This window comes from Sus scrofa, chromosome 9 (assembly GCF_000003025.6).
Source record: "Sus scrofa isolate TJ Tabasco breed Duroc chromosome 9, Sscrofa11.1, whole genome shotgun sequence".
NCBI lineage: Eukaryota > Metazoa > Chordata > Mammalia > Artiodactyla > Suidae > Sus > Sus scrofa.
Genome location: NC_010451.4, coordinates 106863126 through 106886428, shown reverse-complemented (window position 1 = coordinate 106886428; position 23303 = coordinate 106863126). Strand labels below are relative to the sequence as shown.

Genomic DNA, 23303 nt, shown 5'->3' with positions numbered 1-23303 from the left:
GGTAATTTAGTGTATAAAACTTTTAACATAATCTCAAAATTCAGGATAAAAATCATAACAGAAAAAAATGCTAGCATATGTAAATTGATGAAACTGGAATACACCTTCACGCCATGCACAAAAATAAACTCAAAATGGCTTAAAGACTTAAACATAAGACAAGACACCATAAAACTCCTCAAGGAGAACATAGGTAAAACATTCTCTGACATCAACCTTACAAATGTTTTCTCAGGTTAGTCTCCCAAGGCAACAGAAATAAAAACAAAAATAAACCAATGGGACCTAATCAAACCAACAAGCTTTTGCACAGCAAAGGAAACCATTAAAAAAAAAAAAAATACAACCTACAGAATGGGAGAAAATAGTTTCAAACAATGCAACTGACAAGGGCATCATCTCTAAAATATACAAACAACTTATACAACTCAACAGTAAAAAAAGCCAACAACCCAACTAAAAAATGGACTAAAGACATGAATAGACACTTCTCCAAAGAACATATACAGATGGCCAACAAGCACATGAAGAAATGCTCAGCATCACTGATTATTAGAGAAATGCAAATCAAAACTACTATGAGATACCACTTCACATCAGTCAGAATGGCCATCATTAATAAGTCCACAAACAACTAATGCTGGAGAGGGTGTGGAGAAAAGGGAACCCTCCTGCACTCTTGGTGGGAATGTAAATTGGTACAACCACCATAGAGAACAGTATGGAGGTACCTAAGAAAACTATACATAGAACTACCATATGACCCAGCATTCCCACTCTTGGGCATATATCTGGATAAAACGTTCCTTGGAAAAAACCACATGCATCCATATGTTCATTGCAGCATGATTCACAGTAGCAAAGACAGGGAAACAACTCACATGTCTATCGACAGATGAATGGATTAAGAAGATGTGGAATATATACAAAATGGAGTACTACTCAGCCATAAAAAGAACAAAATGATGCTATTTGGAGCAACATGGATGGAACTAGAGACTCTCATACTAAATGAGGTAAGTCAGAAAAAGAAAGACAAATACCATACGATATCACTAATATTGGAATCTAATATATGGCACAAATAAACCTTTCCACAGAAAAGAAAATGACGGCAATGAAGAACAGACTTGTGGTTGCCAAGCGGGAGGGAGTGGGATGGACTGGGAATTTGGAGTTAATGGATACAAACTATTGCATTTGGAATGGATAAGCAATGAGATCCTGCTGTATAAAACTTGGAACTATATTTAGTCACTTACGATGGAGCATGATAACGTGAGAAGAAGAACGTACATATGTATGTGTGACTGGGTCACCTTGATGTACAGTAGAAAATCAACAGAACACTGTAAACAAGCTATAATGGAAAAAAATAAAAATCACTTAAAAAAAAGAGCTAGATAGAAGTCATTTGGCTTAGTGTATTCCAGAACCCTCACAAACAAGTGCCTCATTTGTCTGTGAAGCATCCAAGATTTCTATAGTTCCACTAGCCTGTGATTCCCATTTAATAAAACAGTTAAAAACTAATTTGATTCCACTGTAAAGAACAAATTAATCAGATTTTGAAAATAAAAAGAACATGACCTCAGGTATGCTAACCTCTTCGTGCCTCAGTTTCCACACCTGAAACATGGAGACAATAGGAAGACCTCCTTTGAAGGCAGCAGCAGTGACTCCCGTGGGTCGTCATGGGGAAAATGGTCAGAGGCAGAGCCTGCACAGTCCCCATGTCCACACTGCAGTCCCATGAGCACATCTACTTTCAAAAATCAGACTATGAGGAGTCAAAACCAAAATAAATGATCCTTAGTCAAGCATTTGAGCAACTTCTCTTATTATGGAAACGTATTCTTTGACAAAAGCAAGGGGAAAGCTCTGGGAATTATAAATTCATGAAAAACATGTAGGACTGTTAGAAAGACTACAAGCCCCAAATGTCGTCACTTATACTAAGCCTCACGTCACCAAACAGACTCGATTACAGTTTCCATTCCCCCAGAACTGGAATCTTAAACCGGCCAATCAGGAGTCACCTGGTCAGCATAGCAGGTCATCTGCTGACAGACCCCTGCCAGCAGGGAAGTGACTGGAAGGGAAGTGACCTTGTAATAACCAGTTAGCTTCTCTGCTTAGTGTCGCTTCCTTGTTCCTGCTCTCTTCTGCCTATAAAAAGGCTTTCATTTTGCACAGCTCCTCAGAGCCCCTTTCTATCTGCTACATGGGATGGTGCACGACTGAACGAACTCTTGCTCCGAAAAATTCTTCCGGTTTTTAGTATGCCTCAGTTTATCTTCTAACAGGACTCACCGGCTACCGTCAAAAACATAGAATCCTCTCGGCCTTGAACTCTCTGTCCAGGATGAGACATACAGGATGATTCTCCACAGCTACAACCAATCCAGAGACTTCAGTCCTTCCGCCCAAATAGTTTAACATCAAGAATCTCTTCTATTTGAAAACCATCTTAAAGTTACCAAAAGGGAAGCATGGGGGGAGGGCATAAATTAGGAGTTTGGAATTAACCTATATGCCCTACCGTACATAAAGCAGATCACCAACAAAGCCTACTGTAGAGCACAGGGAACTCGACTCAGTATTCTGTAATAACTTATATGGCGAAAGAATCTGAAAAACAATGGATATATATATGTATTGACTGAATTACTTTGCTGTATACCTGAAACTAACACAACATTGCAAATCAACTACATACTTCAATAAAATTTATTTAAAAAAAAGAATCCCTCCAAAAAGGATGATTTAACTAAAGACAAACTTTGATTTTATTTAACTTCTAATTTAACTGCCTAGGAGATACAACATGAACGTTTATTTTTTAATCAATAAAAATACATAATTTTGGATTATAAGCCTTTTCATTATTCTAATTCTGAGAAGAGAAGAAAAAGAACAGCAACACTGTCATAGGGCCATAAAATCTGAATAAAGTGAAAATACCAAATAAAAAAGTAACTTGAAAGTAGCATTTTATTTTTAGAAAGCCACAAGAGTACACATGCTAAGTTGAAATTTTCAGTTTCTACTGCAGTTTACCCACTCAGCAACCTGTTGAAAACCAGCTCTGAAAATAACCTCGCAGCATAAAAGCCATTTACATTTTGTGGAGGGCTTTGTGTCTGATACACTATTACTTTATGTTATGCAATGAGCATATCAAATTATCTAGATGTTTTTAAAGAGGACCTATAACTTGGAAATGTTTTCAAATATCTAAGGAGAGGGTCAGTTTCACCTTTTTTTGATGGAGATCAGTAAAGATGGTAACATTTATAATTCCTTGAAACAGGCATAATGATATGATTATTATTATTATTTTTTTTTGTCTTTTCTAGGGCCGCACTCGCAACACATGGAGGTTCCCAGGATAGGGGTCCAATCAGAACCGCAGTCGCCGGCCTCCACCACAGCCACAGCATCGCAGGATCTGAGCTGCGTCTGCGACCTACACCATACCTCACGACAATGCCGGATCCTCAACCCACTGAGCGAGGCCAGGGATCGAACCCGCAACCTCATGGTTCCTAGTTGGGTTCATTAACCATTGCGCCACGATGGGAACTCCTGATACAATTATTGAAGCTGTTTAATCTTCCAAATAAAGGCTCCTCTTTTCTACCACCCTGAAAACAATATATCATCAATCTGTTTTCACTGTTTAGCAATTCAATTATACTATCTTATGTAAAATAACAAGAAAATCAATGCTCTCTGGTTTTAATAACACAAGACTGAAGGTAGGAAAAGTGGTGAAGGCGATGAAACCTGGCTGTTATTGACAAGGTAAGAGAAAGAAGACCTGGATACATTTTGTGGTTTTAGTTGTACATTAATGTACATTACCATTAATGTGTGTGTGTGTGTGTGTGTGTGTGTGTGTGTGTGTGTGTGTCTTTTTAAGGCCGCACCCATGGCATATGGAGGTTCCCAGGCTAGGGGTCAAATTGGAGCTGCAGCTGCCAGCCTGCACCACAGCCACGGTAACATGGGATCCGAGCCGCAGCATCTGCAACCTACACCACAGCTCACGACAATGCCTTATCTTTAACCCACTGAGCGAGGCCAGGGATCGAACCCTCATCCTCACGGATGCTAGTTGGGCTCCTTAACTGCTGCGCCATGACGAGAACTCCATTGTACCATTATTTTTTTATATATATATATATCAGAAAACATGATCAAATGATTAGCTAGTATGAAAGACACTGTTGGGCGCTCAGAGTCTCAGAGCCCAGTGACAGTAACATTCTCCTGTAATCAGCTCCAAGAAGCAGCTGGCTCAATCTGATTAAAGGGGGGAGGAGGCTGTGCATACACCCGTTTCAAATTAAAGGTTAAATCTTAAAAAGCGGATCAACTTATTTTCAAAATAACCATCTACAAACACAGCTTATAATTTACAGGAGACTGAAGTTGCTTTTTACCTAAAAAGCTAAATAAAGTATGTTACATTTGAGAGAAATCCCTCCCCTCTCCCCACAAATATCAACACAGTGTTAATGAAATTACTCCAAATGTGGAGTAAGGGAATTAGAAAGACACACAGAATTATGCACTTTGGCCAATTAAAATTAAGTGGGATAGATTAGTGGTGAAAATAACAGAGATACTAATATTGCAGCATTTTCATTAGATTACATTTGACAAATCGAGTCTAATGATATATAAAAGTTTATTTAGCACTCATTAAATGCCACTCACAGTGCTTTAAAAAAAAAAAAAAAAGCATTGCCTACATTCTCTTCATGAGTTACAACAATCTGACTTTATAGAAGAGGGTTTAAGTAAATTGCCCAAGGTCACACAGCTAATAAACAATGCAACTTAAATCCTAAACTGTGCCTGTCAGCCTCTGGCCCAGACCAGAGCCAAATACACTGTATGTGCTCCTTGAATATATTTAAAAAAAAAAAATTTTTTTAAAGCCGCTCCTGCAGCACATGGAAGTTCCTAGATTAAGGGTTGAATCAGAGTTACAGCTGCCAGCTTATGCCACAGCCACAGTAACATGAGATCCAAGCTGCACTTGTGACCTGTAGCATAGCTCATGGCAACACTGGATCCTTAACCCACTGAGCGGGGCCAGGGATCGAACCCACGTCCTCTTGGATACTAGTCGGGTTTGTAACACAATGAGCCACAATGGGAACTTCCTAGCTCTGTCTTCTTGCCACTTCCCAGTTTGGCCATCAACACAGCACACATCAATGTCCATGCCAATTCAATTCTTTTTCAACATCCAGGAGACCCATGTGGACAAGAGGCTGAGCCTGCGAAACCAAACTGGGGAGAATATTGTGCAAAGTGTTTTGCATGGGTTATCCAGTGTTTAAACAACACACTCATCTTGTGAGATAGGTATTGTGTCAATTTCCTATCTTGAGAAATGGAGCCTTTTTAGAAAGGTAGCTAAGCCCCCCTCCATACACACACACTTTTAATAAGTGGACACATAAGGAGCAGAGCAAGTACTCCAACTTGAATCCACATCCTACTGAATCCACGGCCTACTGCCCCCCCTCCCCCCCCCAGTAAGAGAGACGCTAACATTTTGAAGCAATGGTTAAGTGAAAGGCAGAAATATCTCCTGGCCTTAAGCATCTGCTTACTCCACAAATGCTTGATGGCGGAGATAAAGTGCAGAGCAGCCTACTATGAAAAAGGACTTTATAATAAAAATAGCCAGCTACTAGTGATAACACACAAATACTCCCCCTACCTTCCTGTTGAAACCCACATCACAAACCTTAAAGACCAGCCCCAAAGGCACCCTTTCTGTGAGCAGCATGCCCTAGAAAAACTATACATTTTCTCCTTTTCACTCTGTGGATATTGTGGTATTTAGCACACTATGAGTCACAGCCAGCCTCCCCATTAGATTCTGAACTTCGTAAAGCCCCTATCTTAACTCTTCTTGCATGCCCTGGCACTGTATCTGCCACAAAATAAAGACTACGTAAATGTTTGCTGAATGAATCAGTAAAATAATTCACGTAGTATTCTCCCCACATGCATTGTACAGTGTGGTGATGACCAAGCATGAAACAAACTTCTGAAAACAAAATATAAATGTAAAAATATTCATACCAGCAAATTAGTTTGAAAATATGAGAATGACCTCTGGAAAAAAATAATTTGGGGGTTAAAAGCTCTCATCAAATACTTTAAAACAAAAACAATGAACACCAAGGCTACAAAATATTTCCACAATAAAACAAAAGGAAGCATATGTTCCCTGAATCAAGGAAGCATATGTTCCCTGAATCAGATTCAAGACAAGATCTGAACTTCTGCTATTTCACTACTTTTCTTGGAGACTAATCATTTTCTGTTTGGGATGATTTTACTGAATTTTTAATGTGCCATTTTACACAGTGGGTGCAAGCGATTTAAAGACTTAATTTCACCTCAGAATTATTCCAAATGCTAGTTTAGGGGAATTATAAGATTTTAGCTCTTTTAAAAATATTCAACAAAATTCACTGTTCATGTTATAGCTAAAAATTGAAGTGTAACTAATTATCTACAGGAGAAAAGAAGGTTAGCCAATTCATAATCTGGAGTTCCATTTTCACTTCTATAATGAGAAATAATTACATACTGGAGCAAGTGTGCTCAGCAACAGTCTGTGGAAGCAATACTAAATGTCAACGCAAAGATGTCATGGCCTTGGGTGGGGCACTGTGACCAGATAGCGGACATGCCCCTGCAGTCTGAAAACTTGGAACAGGCGATATGAGGAACTGCCTTGTTGGGGAGAACTGTCAGAACTCTAAAAAAACAGACTCCAGAATTTCAGGGAGCCAATTTACGAAAGACAAGATAAATGCAGTCATGACAAATAAATGCCATATAAAATCCTTGACGGAGCATCAACAAGAAAAGGAGGCGAGGAGACAGTAAGGCAAGTACGGAAATCAGACTCTAGACTGCAGATGAGATAACAGCACTGCAGCAAGGTTAAATTCTTTGTGTATTATATTATGTAGAACATGTCCTTGTTCTTAGGAGATACGTGTGAGCCGAAAAGGCTCAGTAAAAAATAAACAGTGTGTTTGTGTGTGTGCAAGGAAGGAAAGAAAAATGTGGCAAGATAATAACAACTGGGAAATCTAGATACAGGTGTTGACTGAACCATTCTACAAACTCTTGTATAAGCTTGACTTTTTTCAAAACAAAATCCTGAGGTTAAAAAAAATTCAGAGAGCGGGCTGACCTCATGAGAAGGTATTGTCTCAAGAGTAATGGGTCATTTCAATTTGTTTTTCAATCAAAGCCAAAAACCACAGAGGAAAACTATTATAGTATTTTGAAAAACTGTAATATGCAAACAATAAAAAGCGAGGCCCATATGTGAATACCAAACAGTGTTATGACTCTCTGAGGCTTTCTGATGATTGACCAAGGCACAGACCTGAGAGTTTTATTGCTTTGTTTTAAACTATGTTCAAGAGAAAAGAGCTGACCACTGAAGTTTTTGAGAGCCTACCCACTCTGCTTTATAAAAACCATCTAACTTATCCATCCTAACCAAGGTGACTCTAGCTGTTGTGATCCCCAACTGAAAGAAAACGAAAATAAGAAAGTAAAACTCCATGAGGTAAATATCTTACATGCAAATTCACATAGTAAACGAGTGGTTTCAATTCAAGTATGTGTAACTCTAAGCCCTTAGGTCTTTCCCATATAACATGCTAGACGAACAACAAAGCGACAGAACTGTTGTCTGCTCAAAGCTTTATTCTTCAAAGATTTATTCAGTTCCTACCTCTACTACTACCACTAACTTTTAACAATAACTATAACAATATATGGTATATTTCCATTTTTCCACCAAAAAGAATACTTTTCCAAAACAGAAAGTCATATAAGCTTTAAGAAAAATTAAACCCCGAACGGTCAGTGTTAATTCTATCAAAAGTCCCAAATAAATTATGCGTATGACTTCTGTGTATTTAAAAAGACATACTGATAAGAAGTGATTACCCAGAGAAGAAACGGTTTTTAAAGAACAAGAGCAGTATTTCTTTTTCTTTTCTTTAAGAATAGGATTATGGGGGTGCTGTTTAAAAACAAGGTTATGAGTGATCACACTGCAATATATAAATGTATCAAATCAACACCTGTACACCTTAAACATACAGGAAGTTATACATCAGTTACATCTCAATAAACACAGAAGTAAACAAACCAAGGCTATGGAGTGTGTGTCAGGGAAATAACAGAGATATATTTTAGATAAGTCTGACAGTTTCATCTTGTTTTATAGAATTTATCCAATCGAACATAAAGGCAAGATGCCCTCCTTCCAATGCCCATCTGTTTTTAATCTGTTAGTCACACTCCAGTATATGCCTTTCTTTCCTGAACCAGGTAGAAAACTAGCTTACATAACCCAGAAACCTCTACAAACTCTTTAAATTCTAGGAATTTTTTTTTGAAAATACTGAGTGAAGCTGATCCCCTTGGCTTAAAGAAATTAAAACCAGGAGTTCCCACTGTGATGCAGTGGGCTGAGAATCTGGTGCTGCTGCAGCTGCGGCAAAAGTTGCAGCGAGGGCTCAGATTTGATCCCTGGCCTGGAAACCTCCATATGCTGCTAGTGCAACAAAAAATAACAAACCAACCAACCCAACAGGTTTGTGGGCAGGCACTGAAGACACAGGAGGAGAGTTCACAGGACTCTGTGATCCGAAGTAATAAAAATATAAAAGTATAAAAATGATCCAAAATAATATATTTGTTAAACACATTCTTTTCTTTTTTGGCCCAAGCCTGCAGCATGTGGAAGTTCCAGGGCCAGGGATCAAACCTGCTCCCACAGCAGTGACAACACTGCATCCTGAACCCACTGAGCTATTAGGTATTAGGGCCTTGTTAAACAAAGTCTTAATATAAACATTCCTCTCATCCTTATGAACCACAACAAAAAGAAAAGGCTTATATAAAAGGAAGAAATGTTTTCTTTGAAGTATTCAGGTTGAAATATTTATTTTTGATAGATGTGGTATAAATATCAAAAGTCAAAACTTCAATGATTTAGGAAACTCCAGTCAGATTAGGAATATATCATAATATACTATTTTTAAATTTTTACTCAATCAGTGACTGAACATCTAACACTGTATGTAACATACTGTTGTAACGTACACATGCAGTATTTATTGTTGTAATTATTATTTAAAAACAGATGAATAAGAAACAAACTCATATCCTATACTTCTGGTTGATTTTACCTGACATTTTTTCCCTTACATTACAGAGCTCATATTACAAATTTAAACACACAGTTTATTTCTGAAAAGAAAGTATTTCTAAACTAAAACTTCATCAAAAAAGATATCCTAAGAAATATATTTAATTATCAAATAGTAATTTCTGTCTTAAGTAGATATTTTTTTTATTTTCATGAAATGCTCCTTTAAAAGAAACTGAAGTATTTTCTCATCTAATAAATTACTTTTAGCCACTAAATTAAATTAACAGAGAACTGTAGAATTTCCTCCTCAAGATATCTTAGGACTGTTTCCGTCTTCTCCCTTGTCAAAAAAGTTTTAAACGAAGACCAGTGGTTTTTTTTCCTAAGATAGTAAATATAATTTTATCTTCCTTGCCTAAAAGCCTGAAAAAGTGTATAAAATGCTTATTAGCACAGTGCCTAACCCATCAGGGGTACTTCATAAATTAGTTCTCTTTTCCTTCCAATAATCAACGTCAAAGGTCATTCTCATGATGCAACCGACAAGGGCTTAATCTCTAGAATATATAAACAACTGATAAAACCCAACAGCAAAAAAAGCCAATCAATCAATGGAAAAATGGGCAAAAGACCTGAATAGACATTTCTCCAAGGAAGATATACAGATGGCCAGCAAACACATGAAAAAATGCTCAACATCATTGATTATTAGAGAAATGCAAATCAAAACTACCATGAGATACCACCTCACACCAGTCAGAATGGCCATCATTAATAAATCCACAAATCACAAGTGCTGGAGGGGCTGTGGAGAAAAGGGAACCCTCCTGCACTGTTGGTGGGAATGTAAACTGGTACAGCCACTATGGAGAGCAGTTTGGAGATACCTTAGAAATCTATACATAGAACTTCCATATGACCCCACAATCCCACTCTTGGGCATCTATCCGGACAAAACTCTCCTTAAAAGAGACACGTGCACCCGCATGTTCATTGCAGCACTATTCACAATAGCCAGGACATGGAAACAATCCAAATGTCCATCGACAGATGATTGGATTCGGAAGATGTGGTATATACACACAATGGAATACTACTCAGCCATTAAAAAGAATGACATAATGCCATCTGCAGCAACATGGATGGAACTAGAGAATCTCATACTGAGTGAAATGAGCCAGAAAGACAAAGACAAATACCATATGATATCACTTATAACTGGAATCTAATATCCAGCACAAATGAACATCTCCTCAGAAAAGAAAATCATGGACTTGGAGAAAAGACTTGTGGCTGCCCAATGGGAGAGGGAGGGAGTGGGAGGGATCGGGAGTTTGGGATTATCAGACACAATTTAGAATAAATTTACAAGGAGATCCTGCTGAGTAGCATTGAGAACTTTGTCTAGATACTCATGTTGCAACAGAACAAAGGGTGGGGAAAAAAATGTAAATGTAATGTATACACATAAGGATAACTTGATCCCCTTGCTATACAGTGGGAAAATAAAACAAAATTTTTTTTTTAAAAAAGGTCATTCTTATAGTGCTTTTCAGACTGTTAGAGTATTAGGGTAACAACATTTACACGTTTTAAAGAGAGCTGATACAACATGACTCTTAAACTTGGTATCACTTTATTTTTCTTTAGCTCATATTTCTTCCTGCTGTTTTCACTGGCATTTCCTACTGTCTGTCATTCTCAGAATAAGTGCAACAACATTTGACTTGAATATGTATTTCTCTGCTGGCATCCCAGTATGTCTGCGTTTCCAGCCAAGTCTGGACACAGATTTAGTGGTGGCAGTGAGGACTAAAATAATGGTGTTTCAAAGCAAACCTACATACTAGAGCCCCTGACCCATCCACGGATGTTAAGTGTACTGAACAACAAATATTAGTGGCATTTGCCCAGAAATAAATGCCTCATGTCATGCAGTTTGAGGCAGAAAAGGAGATCATTTATTCTGAGTCTTAGCTCTGTTTCTATGGTAAGAATCTTACATCGCGAAGACAAGATATCACACTGATTCTCTCTTATTGTTCTGTTTCCACCGCTGCTCATAAATGACTACAAATTACACCAGAACACTATCACCCTTGATGGCTCTACGTTGAGCTGAAGTCTGATGCCTTACTGACATAAACACACTCTCTCATTCCACAAAAGGCATTATGATCTACTCTTTGTTCTCAACATTTAAGATAGCTATGCCTTGACGTGACAAAAAACTCAGGAGGATAAAGCAGATACCGCCCCCACAGAGCTTATGTTCCAGATCCTCTTTCTCCTTAGAGACCAGGTCATAATATAGTAAGAGTAAATCATACCAGAAACGGCTGACAAATTAAAAACAAAACTCAATCTTAAAACACATTTAAGAATAATACAACGCAGATGGAAATATGGTCATTTTATGAAACAAATGAGTCATTTGTATTACACAAACATCAAAAATGATCAGTTTGAAATTTTATCTTGTGTCTCAACCCAAAAAACTGTAGTTCTAGTTAAAACAGTCATTTTTTTCAAACCAAACATGATAGCACTTCATTATCCTCTCACTTCTGAGAAGAAGGTATTCCACAGAGGGGAATTTTCCAAATAAAGTTTATGCACTTCAATGCCCAAACTCACTTTCCTTAAACCATTTAGGACCTAAACGCTGTCAACTGTGTCCTGTTCTTCCCAACCGAGTATCTATACTCAGTACAACAAATGGAATTTGAGCATCTGTCAGTATACTGCTAAGGTCCTCCACTGTGACTCTGCAGGAGGTGACTTGTTATCACTAGGCCAGCCATAGCCCCAGGGTGTTTATAAACACAAAGCAATTTGCTCCTATTCTAAACGGTTCCACGATGACAATGACAAGTTCTTACATCTGCATGTTGAGTTTTCTTGTCCCTTATTTAAAACTCTCATCCTCACCTGTTTCCAGGATGTTCTATACCCAAGTTCTAAACCACTGTATCTAAATCATGGCTGATAAATCAGATAACCATGCAGACAGCATTTATCAAGAGCAGAAATAAACAAAGTAGGGTAAGATTCTTCATAGATTAGCCTCAGGGCACAGTGTGATTTTTAAGTTTAGCCGTTCGGAGGATATTTCCAATTACCTCCTGGCTTCTTGATTTTATCAGATGGTTGTGTTTTCTCAGAAAATAACTAACAAATAAATTATTACTCTGAGCAATTACTCTTTTCATAACTTCTTGTCCAATACTAGCATCATTTTAAAAATGTCATCATTAGTAAGCAAAATCCACACTCGGACTTACCTGAGGCACGCCTTGTGAATCGGTTTATTACTGGAGCTGAAAGAGAAAAGCAGAATAATATGATTAGATAAAATTCTAATTTATCCAAAACCCTTAAAAGGCCCTAAATTGTTAAGTGATCTCGTAAGTTAAACAGGAGAAGGATACGAATGAATAAATAATGCAAGAAGAAATACCATAAGTGTATAAAAATTAAGTATTTAAATTACCTAGTAGCCAAAGAAATACGAATTGATAGCAATATTTCACCTGTTAAATCATCCCCCCCAAAACACCTGAAGTAAAAAAATCCCTAGTTACGTACAGCTGAAATCACTTATAGACAGTATAGATCCATATTTTTGGAAACAATTTGGCAATTACATCCAATGCCATAAAGGTATGTCTCCCTTAATAGAGTAACTCTACGTTCAAGTGATTTATCCTCAAGAAATAATACTGGAGAAGGAAAAAGTAACATATGTACACATCAATTCAACTGCATCATTTTTAAAATGAAAAAATTCAGAAAGCAAAACTAAAATGCCCATGTATACTAAAATCATTATTAGGTGAAGAATAGTATATCCTTGATAGTCTCAGATTAAATATCTGTGGTTTTGACAATTTTTGTGTGGCCCAAAGGTCCACGGCATGTAAATCTGTCTACAAAAGGCTGTAATTTCAGGCTGGTGTGTGGAGGGCATCGCTCAGCTGGTGAGGCCAACTTTGGCCCACTCCTCGCACGTGGCTCTGCTGTTTCATCTTGGTTTTGCTTCCACTTATCTCAAGAAATGAGATTTTTAAAAACCTTATGTCTTGAGAGAAGCAGGTAAGTTTATGGTTCGTATACACAGGAAGAAGTCCCCTGGTCAGGGACTGAACCTGTGTCCAGTGACAACGCTGGATCCTTAACCCACTAAGCCATGAGGGGACTCCTACTTAAATACTTTTAAAGCAATAATTATAAAAATTGTTCACACTATGGAAATAAATAAAGTAAAAAATACAAGTAAAAAAAATAAGACAAAATTTTTGTTGGCATTAGGTTATACTGTGCGCGTACACACACACATACACACACACACAGAGAGGCCTAGGAACAAGCACTAGAAGAAACCTCTGTCAGATGTTTTACACTAATCCCTGCAACCATGTTATTAAGTATCAGCCCTGCCATATTACTGATGATGACATTTTTACAGTAAGGCTCAGAGATAGTGATTAGTTTGCTTTAGATCACACAGCCACCCTGTGGCAGAGCTTGATAATCTGAACTCAGGCACATCCAGCACCAAAAGGCTGCCTCACGTGGAATACATCAAACACAAAGCAAAAATACTGATTCCTGAAATCACACAGTAATAGGTAAATAATCTCCTTCCATATTGAACTCTGCTGTTATTAAAGATTAATTCTGTGAAATAATTCACAAACTCAACTATTAAAATACTGTAGTGGACAGCAAAATTACATCTCCAAACTGACCAAGAGAGATCAACTTTTCACTATTTATATACCAAAATAATTCAGCCATATAGCTGCAAAGTCACAAATTACTTACATAAAAGCCTTCCATCAGGTAAACTGTCTATATATGTTATATACCACACTAAAAACAAAAAAACACAAAAAACAACTTCCATCGGCCTTCTTGAATACTTTCAACCCCCCTTTTCACAACTCCTTCAGAACCTAGTCAGAAATGAGAGTGTGCAACCACAGGAACACAGAATAGACACTGCAGGCTGATCAACGGAGGATGAAGGTACAAAGCCTACCTCAGCCTTAAGGCAAAAACAGAGCAGACACCATTGGCCTGTCCCTTTAGACTTTCTAGACAATGAAATTTCAGCCCTACATGATTCTCAATTCTCAACTGAAATGCTGGGTCATCTTTGTTTCTCTGCGGTCCCTTAGGCTTCTGTGTCTATCTTAAGTGTTCAAAGCAGAGATTTTCAACAAGGTGGCCTCGCCAATTAGGAGGTGTATTCTAAATTTGTGGGAGCAATGTTTTCGATTGCCACAATAATTTAGAGGACATCCTTGGCATTCAACAGACAATGTACAGGTCAGTCCTATGTAACAAAGAACTGTCCTGAATCCCATAATTTTGTCCTATACTACTTTCACATATCCCACTGGACATTCATGTTGGCAACCAAGTCAACTTATAACCATCTGAGCCTAAGTTCTAGCTCTGCTCATATATAAATACAATTATTACAGGCAGTTTTAATACATGTCAAATATTCCACAGCAAAAATGCGACATAAAGGGGATTGGAGAGGGTATTTTGTTTTGTTTGGAATTTTACTAATATTTGTTTTGTGGTTTCAAAGAATCATGTCACTGAGGTAATGCCCTTTGGGGCATGTGAAGGGCCAGTACAAAACTGATCAGACCACATTTGCAGCATTCACATAGTGATTCTACATGTCAGTGGGAAAATCTAACTATATTATGTCTTCCTGTGCACATGTAAGTCCATATCTGCTGAAACACATTTTACTTTCTATGAATTATTTTAATTTTTGCTAAAAATTATTATTAATTTTTAAGTTGTGAGTAGAAAGGTTATACGACTGACTTCCATCTCTCAGAAGTCACCAGGACACGGGATTGGACAGTTAAGATGATGGGGTCACTAGGCAAGTGGTACACAGCCATCAAGATAAACACTGGGTTTTGACAACAATTCTCAAAAATCCAATCCCTCATAAACATATCCTTTCATATCCACTGGCATGGAGGAAACACAAGTGTTTCCTACACAAACTTGAGCAAGTAACCTTCACAATTTTTCTAGTTTTTCAGTCTAGCTACCAAAATGGGGAAGAAGGCTGAGCTTCAGGGTGGAGGCCCTGCTGGAAGCAAAGCAACGTGCACATGGGCAAAGTGTGCAAGGAGTTTTCCTGCTCAGGGACACAAGCACCGGGAAAGGCAGCAGAAGGAAGGGGAAGAAGGACGCACCACTGGGGCACCGAGTGGGGTCTGCAGGCCTGGGCTCCACAGCTGGCCCCATTACCTTCCGTGAATCTGTGGATAATGCAACTTTAAAATTCTCAATTTTAAAAACATGCAAAGTGAGGTCTGCCCTCCTTAACTCAAGGTTTTATGAGGAAAGAAAAACTATGTTCAAAAGTGCCTGTAAACTATAAATTTCTAATCAAATGTGAGATCGATGTTTATTTATTCTGAGCTGGTGTACCAATTTTAACATTACCATTTTTTAAAATATACAAAGCAAACAGCAGCACAAATTCACACCAGAAAGTTAACAGATGATGTTTTAAGATGTACTAAGTTAAATCAGGGTTTCTCAAACTCTTGGTTTCTGCTTTTAAATTTTGCTATTTTATGGATATTCTGTAAGTGTATTTACACATACACACACACACACACACAAACTACTAGAGACCAAGAGAATATAGAAGGAAAAAAAAAAGGAAACATATGATTTAAGAATATTCTAAACTCCTCTAATATTTTAAAGAGAGATGACCTGACATCTTAATGAATCCTCAAGGAAAAATAGGGGAATGTTTATACAGGTTTGACTTTCTCCCAAGTGCCATTCCAGAGGAACAGGGAGAGTCCTGTGTTCCTCTGAGTATCTTAATGCTTGTTTGCCCAGAGACCCCGTCAGTTCCCAAACTGGATGAGTTCTAATTCCTCTGCTCCCAGGAGATCCAGAAGGGTAATGGATGCGAGTTGTCTTTCCTCCTGGAGGATCCTGACAAGAAAAACACTCCATCACTTGAGGTGGCTGAAAGGGCCTCTCTAGTCCTAGCAGTAAAAGGAGCCTCCTACACCTGTGACTTGGGTTCCCCACTGGTGCCAGCAGGACCCTCTTACCTCCTCACCTCTCCAGGCCCTAAGCCCAAGACAAGCAGTGCCAGGCAGATAAGAGGCACTGAGTAGGTAGCTGTGGGTACATCCATCAACTCTGTGAAGTAAACAGAGTGAGTCTCCCTGTCCCACTTATCCTACTGCTTTCTGGAGTGTAGGTACTGAACATTGGAAATATAAGAGTCCCTGCCAATGGAGAGCTCAATCGAGTCTGGGGGTATTTTCAAATACAATGACTGCAAGGGCTTATATCATGTGAGCAGCTACCCTTACAGAGAAACTAAGGTGAAAGAAAAATTCTGTAGAGGACTAGCCTAAGAAATTCTATAAAAACAAAAGCAGTCAGGGGAAAGCATGAACTAATGAGTTCAGTCTGTGAAAAGGAAAGCCAGGTTGACAGTAGTGCAGATTGTCTGCACCTCTGAGCAAAATGCTGGGAGAAAAGCTACAAGTTAAAGAAATAAGATGAGTTCCCGCTCTGTTGCAACGGAATCTATGGGGTCTCTGCAACACCAGGACACAGGTTTGATCCCTGGCCCAGCTCAGTTGGTTAAAGGATCCAGCAGCTTCGGCGTGGGTTGCAACTATGACTTAGATCTGAGTCCTGGCCCAGAAATTCCATATGCCTTGGGGTGGCCAAAAAAGAAAAAAAAAAAAAAAAAAGAAAGAAAGAAAGAAAGAAGAGCCCTGAGTTGTGCTCTATGGTCATCTCACACACACACACACACACACACACACAGCCACTCTATGTGGGAGCCACACTGGTTAAACGGACTTTTGGAGAAAAGGGTTCGTGTACTCTGAAGTGAGATGTACACAACAATCAGTGGAACATTTAACATCCCTATCCTCCTATGAGTAGCCTTTTCGAGCAACAAATGCTTCCTGAATCTGCTGTCTAAATAAAAGATACTAAAAATTATGTAAATTGAAACCATGTTCACTAATTATTTTTGACAGAATAAATACTTAGCTCAGAGTAAATTAATTTCTCTTATGCCTGTGCTTCAAAAATTAAAACTGAAACAAGGCTCACCCTTCAGTCAAAGAAGAAATAAATTTTTGAAAAGATCAAGGGCAACAAACGCAAATGAACAACAACAACAAAACCTGAAATATTTTGCTCATTAACCTCACAGACACAATCTTCAAACTTTTTTATACTTGTTTCATTTCTGACATTGAAAAGGACCACGTATTTTCCGTGTTTTTGTTAGAGCCATAATCCCCTCAAAGTCCTTCCGATCAAACATGATGGAACTATTCCGAGGCAGGCATCTGGGGGACCAATTTCCTTCTTCCTTTGTGATTATACAGCATGAGATCAGGCAGGACAAATGGAGCATGGCTGGAGGTGGGGCAGAGTGAGATAAAATAGAAATGTTAAGCCTTTAGAATGTGCCAGCTTTAAGACCCCTAAAAAGATGCAGTTTCATTTTATCTATTCATAAAGCAAACTCCTCAAAATATAACATATTCTAAAATACCAAGGTAACAAAATGATTACTCTGGGGGAAAAAAAATTCCTACTTACTTTGCTCATGAATGAACTTGACGCTCCACTTTTTAATTCATGAGGACTTTACCAAAAATGCCCTCTTAGGAACAGAAAGTATCATTTCAGCTAGAAAATCCTAAGGTAACGAAGCTTCTAAAACCGGACACAGAGTTGATGTAATAACAATGTCAAGAAAAAGGCTCCCATATAATTTTAGGATTTTAAAACGCGGTCTCTGAAAAAAAGTAGGAGATAGGAAAAGCCGTTGTCAAAACTCCATCAGTTCAATCTCCACTTCCGCGTGTGCTTAAATTGTCTCCTCTAAACCTATGTGATCAAACACGTGCAAAGGGCAGATTTATGAAGATTAATGTTTTGTTTGGTAGAATGAACAATCCCGACGAGACCACTAGGAAAGCCAAAAGTTCGGGGTGTTCCAAGTGTCACACATCCCTAAAGTCACAATAAAACAGACCCAGAAAAGGGAAATTAAGAAAAATATAAGTGCTCTCGAATGAAGACCAACTGAGTAAACAGTCAGGGGAGGTCATTAAGGTTGGCCTAATCATTAAAGTACAGCTATAGAAAATAACCATATTCAAATTTTCCCCCTTGCCTGCTATTCTAGGCTCAGCTCAAATGTCCCCTCCTAAAGAAACCTTTTTCTGAACACCCACTTTAAAGAAGTCCCCTCCAGGTCCTTTCAATCACATCATTCTGCTTCTTTTCTTCCAAGCAATCAGCACTCTCTGAACATATCTAGTGTATTACGGTGTTTTTTATTTTATCAGAGTGTAGTTGATTTGCAATGTTCTGTCAATTTCAGCTGTACAGCAAAGTGACCCAGTCATACATGCATGTATGACTTTTTTTCTCATACTATCTTCCATCATGGTCTGTCCCAAGAGATTGGATACAGTTCCCTGTGCTGTACAGCAGGACCTCATTGCTTACCTGTTCTAAATGTAATAGTTTGCATCTACTAATCCCAAATTCCCTGTTGGTACTACTCCCCCTCCCTCCCCCTTGACAAACAAAAGTCTGTTCTCCACGTCTGTGAGTCTGTCTCTGTTCTGTAGGTTCATCTGTGCCATATTTTTGATTCCACATATAAAAGGTATCATACGGTTTTGATGTTTCTCTTTCTGACTGACTTCATTTAGTATGAGAATCTGTAGTTGCATCTATGTTGCTGCAAACAGCATTATTTCATTCTTTTTTATGGCTGAGTAGTTAAGTGTATTATATTTACTGTGTGTTTCCTCCCAGCTACTGAAAGGACCATGTCTTTCCTTGTCTGTTTCACTAATATATCCCCAAGCTCCTAGAACAATGCTTGATATAACATGTATTTGGCTCAAAAAATACTGAATGAACAATATTTCAAACAATTAATATAACAGGGGTATTTCTTGGTATGCATAGATTATTTGGACAATTGTAAGTGATAACTTATAATACATATTACATTTATGAAACCTATAAATTAAAATACAGTATTGGCATAAACATAAAATAGACTTAAAAAGAGTAGAGCTTGGAGTTGCCATTGTGGCTCAGCAGTATGAACCCAACTAGTATCGATGAGGATGCAGGTTTGATTTCCTGACCTCACTCAGTGGGTTAAGGATCTGGTGTTGCCTTGAGCTGTGTCGTATGTAGGTCCCAGACGCAGCTCGGATCCCACATTGCTGTGGCTGTGGCGCAGGCTGGCAGCTGCAGCTCCCATTCGACCCCTAGCCTGGGAACTTCCATATGCTGCACTATGGCCCTAAAAAGCAAAAAACAAACAAAACAGACAAACAAAAAAAACAGTAGAGCTTGGAGTTCCCGTCATGGCTCAGTTGTTAATGAATCCAACTAGGAACCCATGAGGTTGCGGGTTCGATCCCTGGCCTTGCTCAGTGGGTTAACGATCCTGCATTGCCATGAGCTGTGGTGTAGGTTGCAGATGCGGCTCGGATCCCGCGGCTCTGGTGTAGACCAGCGGCTACAGCTCCGATTGGACTGCTCTGGTGTAGACCAGCGGCTACAGCTCCGATTGGACCACTAGCCTGGGAACCTCCATATGCCGCAAGAGCAGCCCAAGAAAATGGCAAAAAGACCAAAAAAAAAAAAAAAAAAAAAAAAAACCAGTAGAGCTTGACTGGCCTTTGGCTTTTTGTACAAGTAGCAAAAAGTAATCCCATTTATGCCCCATAATTATAAAAATGTAACCCAGATGCTAGTTTCCAACAAAAATAATAAAAAATTTCACAAGATGATCAGTGCAGAAAGCAACGGCACTTTTTAATTAAAATGTGGAGAAGAGGATTTCACGAGGATCCATGTTTCCAATTTTTTTAAATCAAATTAAAATTGACATGGAAGGAAGGAAGGAGGGTAGGTGGGAGGGGAGCAGAGGGAAGGGAAAAACCCTCCTAAAAATCAATAAGAAAAACACAATTGGTCAGAGAGAAAAAAATGGGGAGAAAAAAGTTTTTTCACAGAAGAGGAACTCTCAATATGATCAACCAACACAAAAAGATGTTCAAGATCCCTAGTAATCAGGGAAAAGCAAATTTTCAATTCACAATGAGATTTCAAGCCTATCAGCAAAGCTGGTTAAAATCTGACAATATGAAGCGGCAGCATGAATGTGGAGAACCAGGAACTCTTATACTACTGCTGCAAGTGTAAACTGGTGTAACAGCTTTGCAGAGTCAACACAGCAACAGAAGGTGCCGTGGGTGCTGTGCACTCCCGACAGCCAGCCTGCGCAGGCTTAGGTGTGTACCCTGACGTGTAGTCTACAATCTCCATGGTCTCAAAACCTCTTCACACTCTTTTTTTTTTTTGTCTTTTTGCTATCCCTTGGGCCGCTCCAGCGGCATATGGAGGTTCCCAGGCTAGGGGTCCAATTGGAGCCGTAGCCACTGGCCTACGCCAGAGCCACAGCAACATGGGATCCGAGCCGCGTCTGCAACCTACACCACAGCTCACGGCAACGGCGGATCGTTAACCCACTGAGCAAGGGCAGGGACTGAACCCGCAACCTCATGGTTCCTAGTCGGATCCGTTAACCACTGTGCCACGACGGGAACTCCCACACTCTTAACAATTGTTTGCTTACATGAGTTAGAGCCATCAATATGTATTGTATTAGGAATTAAAACTGTTTTTAAAATGTCATTTTGCTTAAAATTAACACCAATACAATTATAGGCTATCGTACATAACATTTTTTATGAAAATAACTGTATTTTCCAAAACAAAAAAATTTGACAAAAAGAATGATTCTGTTTTACATTTCTGCAAATCTGTTGTATAGAAGACAGCTGGGATCTCAAATCTGCTTCTGCATTCAATCTGCTGCAATATCATACATTATGTTCCCTCTGAAAAGCTCCATTACACACTTATGAGAGAATAAGGGGGAAAGAGGCAAAGAACTTATTGTTATTATTATAGTTTTCACTCTATAGATTCTTGAAAAGGCCAAGGAGCAGGAGGAGAATGGTCCTCTAGGAGTCTCCAGAACACACTATGAAAAACTCTAAGACAGCTGCATAATATACACACACACACACACACATTATGCTCACGATAGCACTATAAAAACAACAAATTAGAAACAAGCAGGGGAGTTCCAGACATGGCGCAGGGGAAACGAATCTGACTAGGAACCATGAGGTTGTGGGTTCAATTCCTGGCCTCACTCAGTAGGTTAAGGATTCAGCTGTGAGCTGTGGTGTAGGTCACAGATGTGGCTGGGATCTGGGGTTGCTATGGCTCTGGCATAGGCTGGCAGCAACAGCTCTGATGAGACCCCTAGCCTGGGAACCTCCATATGCTGCGGGTACAGCTCTAAAAGGACAAAAGACAAAGAAAAAAGAAACAAGCAAAATATTTATCAAGGATAAAGTGTCTATATACATATATATATACACACACATATATATATACACCAATAGTTTAAAATAAAAGCTACATGAATCAATGTAACACTGTCTTAAACACTGTTCTCAAAATTAAGTTGAAGGATAATTTATAAAAATGAAACTTTTGTAGTGGCACAATTTATACAAACTCTGAATATATGAAAAATAGCCTTATTTCTAACGAATGAATAAAGGCCTATGTAGTAATAGTACAAAAACATGCAGAGAAGGAGTTCACCTGTGGTTCAATTGGTTAAGGATCTGGCACTGTCACAGCAGTGGCTCAAATTGCTGCTGTGGTACAGGTTCAATACCTGGCCAGTAACTTCCACATGCTGTGCATGTAACGAAAAAAAACACGTATAGGAAACAGAATCACCAATTCATCACAGTGATGGTGATCAATGAACAAGTTAAGAGAATGGAATAAAACAGGGGTACACAAGGGGACTCCTACTATATATGTGATATTTTCTTAAAAGAAGAAAAAAACTTAAGTGCTAAAATGTTAAAATTTGTTAGACACAGGGGATGCCTTATGTGAGAATTCCTTATTTAGTGTCTGTACATTTTTATATACTGGGAATATCTCACAATTTAAAAAGAGAGAAGGAAAAAACTTTTGCTCTTCTTGGTTCTGGCAGATAAAAGTCTCTCGGGGAGTTCCCGTCGTGGCTCAATGGTTAAGGAACCCAACTAGGATCCATAAGGGTGTGAGTTTGATCCCTGGCCTCGCTCAGTGGGTTCAGGATCCAGCGTGGCTGTGAGCTGTCGTGTAGGTCACAGATGTGGCTAGGATCCTGCGTTGCTGTGGCTGTGGTGTAGGCCAGCAGCAGTAGCTCTGATTGAACCCCTAGCCTAGGAATCTCCATAAGCCGCAGCTGTGACCCCTAAAACAGCAAAAAAAAAAAAAAAAAAGTCTCGGTGTGCTCTAACACTCTCTGTCCAACCAGATTAGCTCACATTGCCTTTTTTTTCTTTAATTATCTTTGACATATATAAAAATATATAAAAACTGTATATACTTAAGGTGTGCAATTTGGTGTTTTGACATGTGAATACACTGTAAAAAGATCACCACAATCAAGCTAAACAATTTAGCCATCACCTCTATTAGACACGTGTGCAAATTTCAAGCATATGATACAGTCATGCTAAGTGTCACCAGGCTGTATACATTAGATCTCCAGAACTCTTTCATCTTGCATAACTGAAGCTTTGTACCCTTTTTATGCTAAATGTGCTCCCAAAATACAGTTTCCAAAATATCCTTTCTACAAATGAGTTTTTCTTAAAATTCAAACAGTAAAATACCGTCTGAACTCTTTTTACAGAATTATAAGGAAATGTTGTTTTAAGGAATTATTAGCAATCACAGGTCCTAATGTTGCTAGGTTGGTAAAGTGCCATTAATGATAGTCAAATAAGATACTAAAGACTTGTGAACAACTCCATGTCATGTAAAAACAAAGATATCCAAAAGGATTGGTTTTTTTTTTCCTTTCAAAAAAATCTGTGAAGACAGCAACTTGTAGTGAAGCAAGTAT

At 38.6% G+C, this 23303-nt stretch overlaps 1 protein-coding gene across 1 annotated transcript in view; it reads right to left on the bottom strand.

Annotated features, from left to right (window-relative positions):
• The window catches only part of PRKAR2B (protein kinase cAMP-dependent type II regulatory subunit beta), a 106476-nt gene that overhangs the window by 71091 nt on the left and 12082 nt on the right, over window positions 1-23303 (bottom strand). The window contains exon 2 of the mRNA XM_021102599.1: window positions 12508-12543. Coding sequence (XP_020958258.1) covers window positions 12508-12543 — 36 coding nt within the window. The remainder of the gene's footprint in view (window positions 1-12507; window positions 12544-23303) is intronic.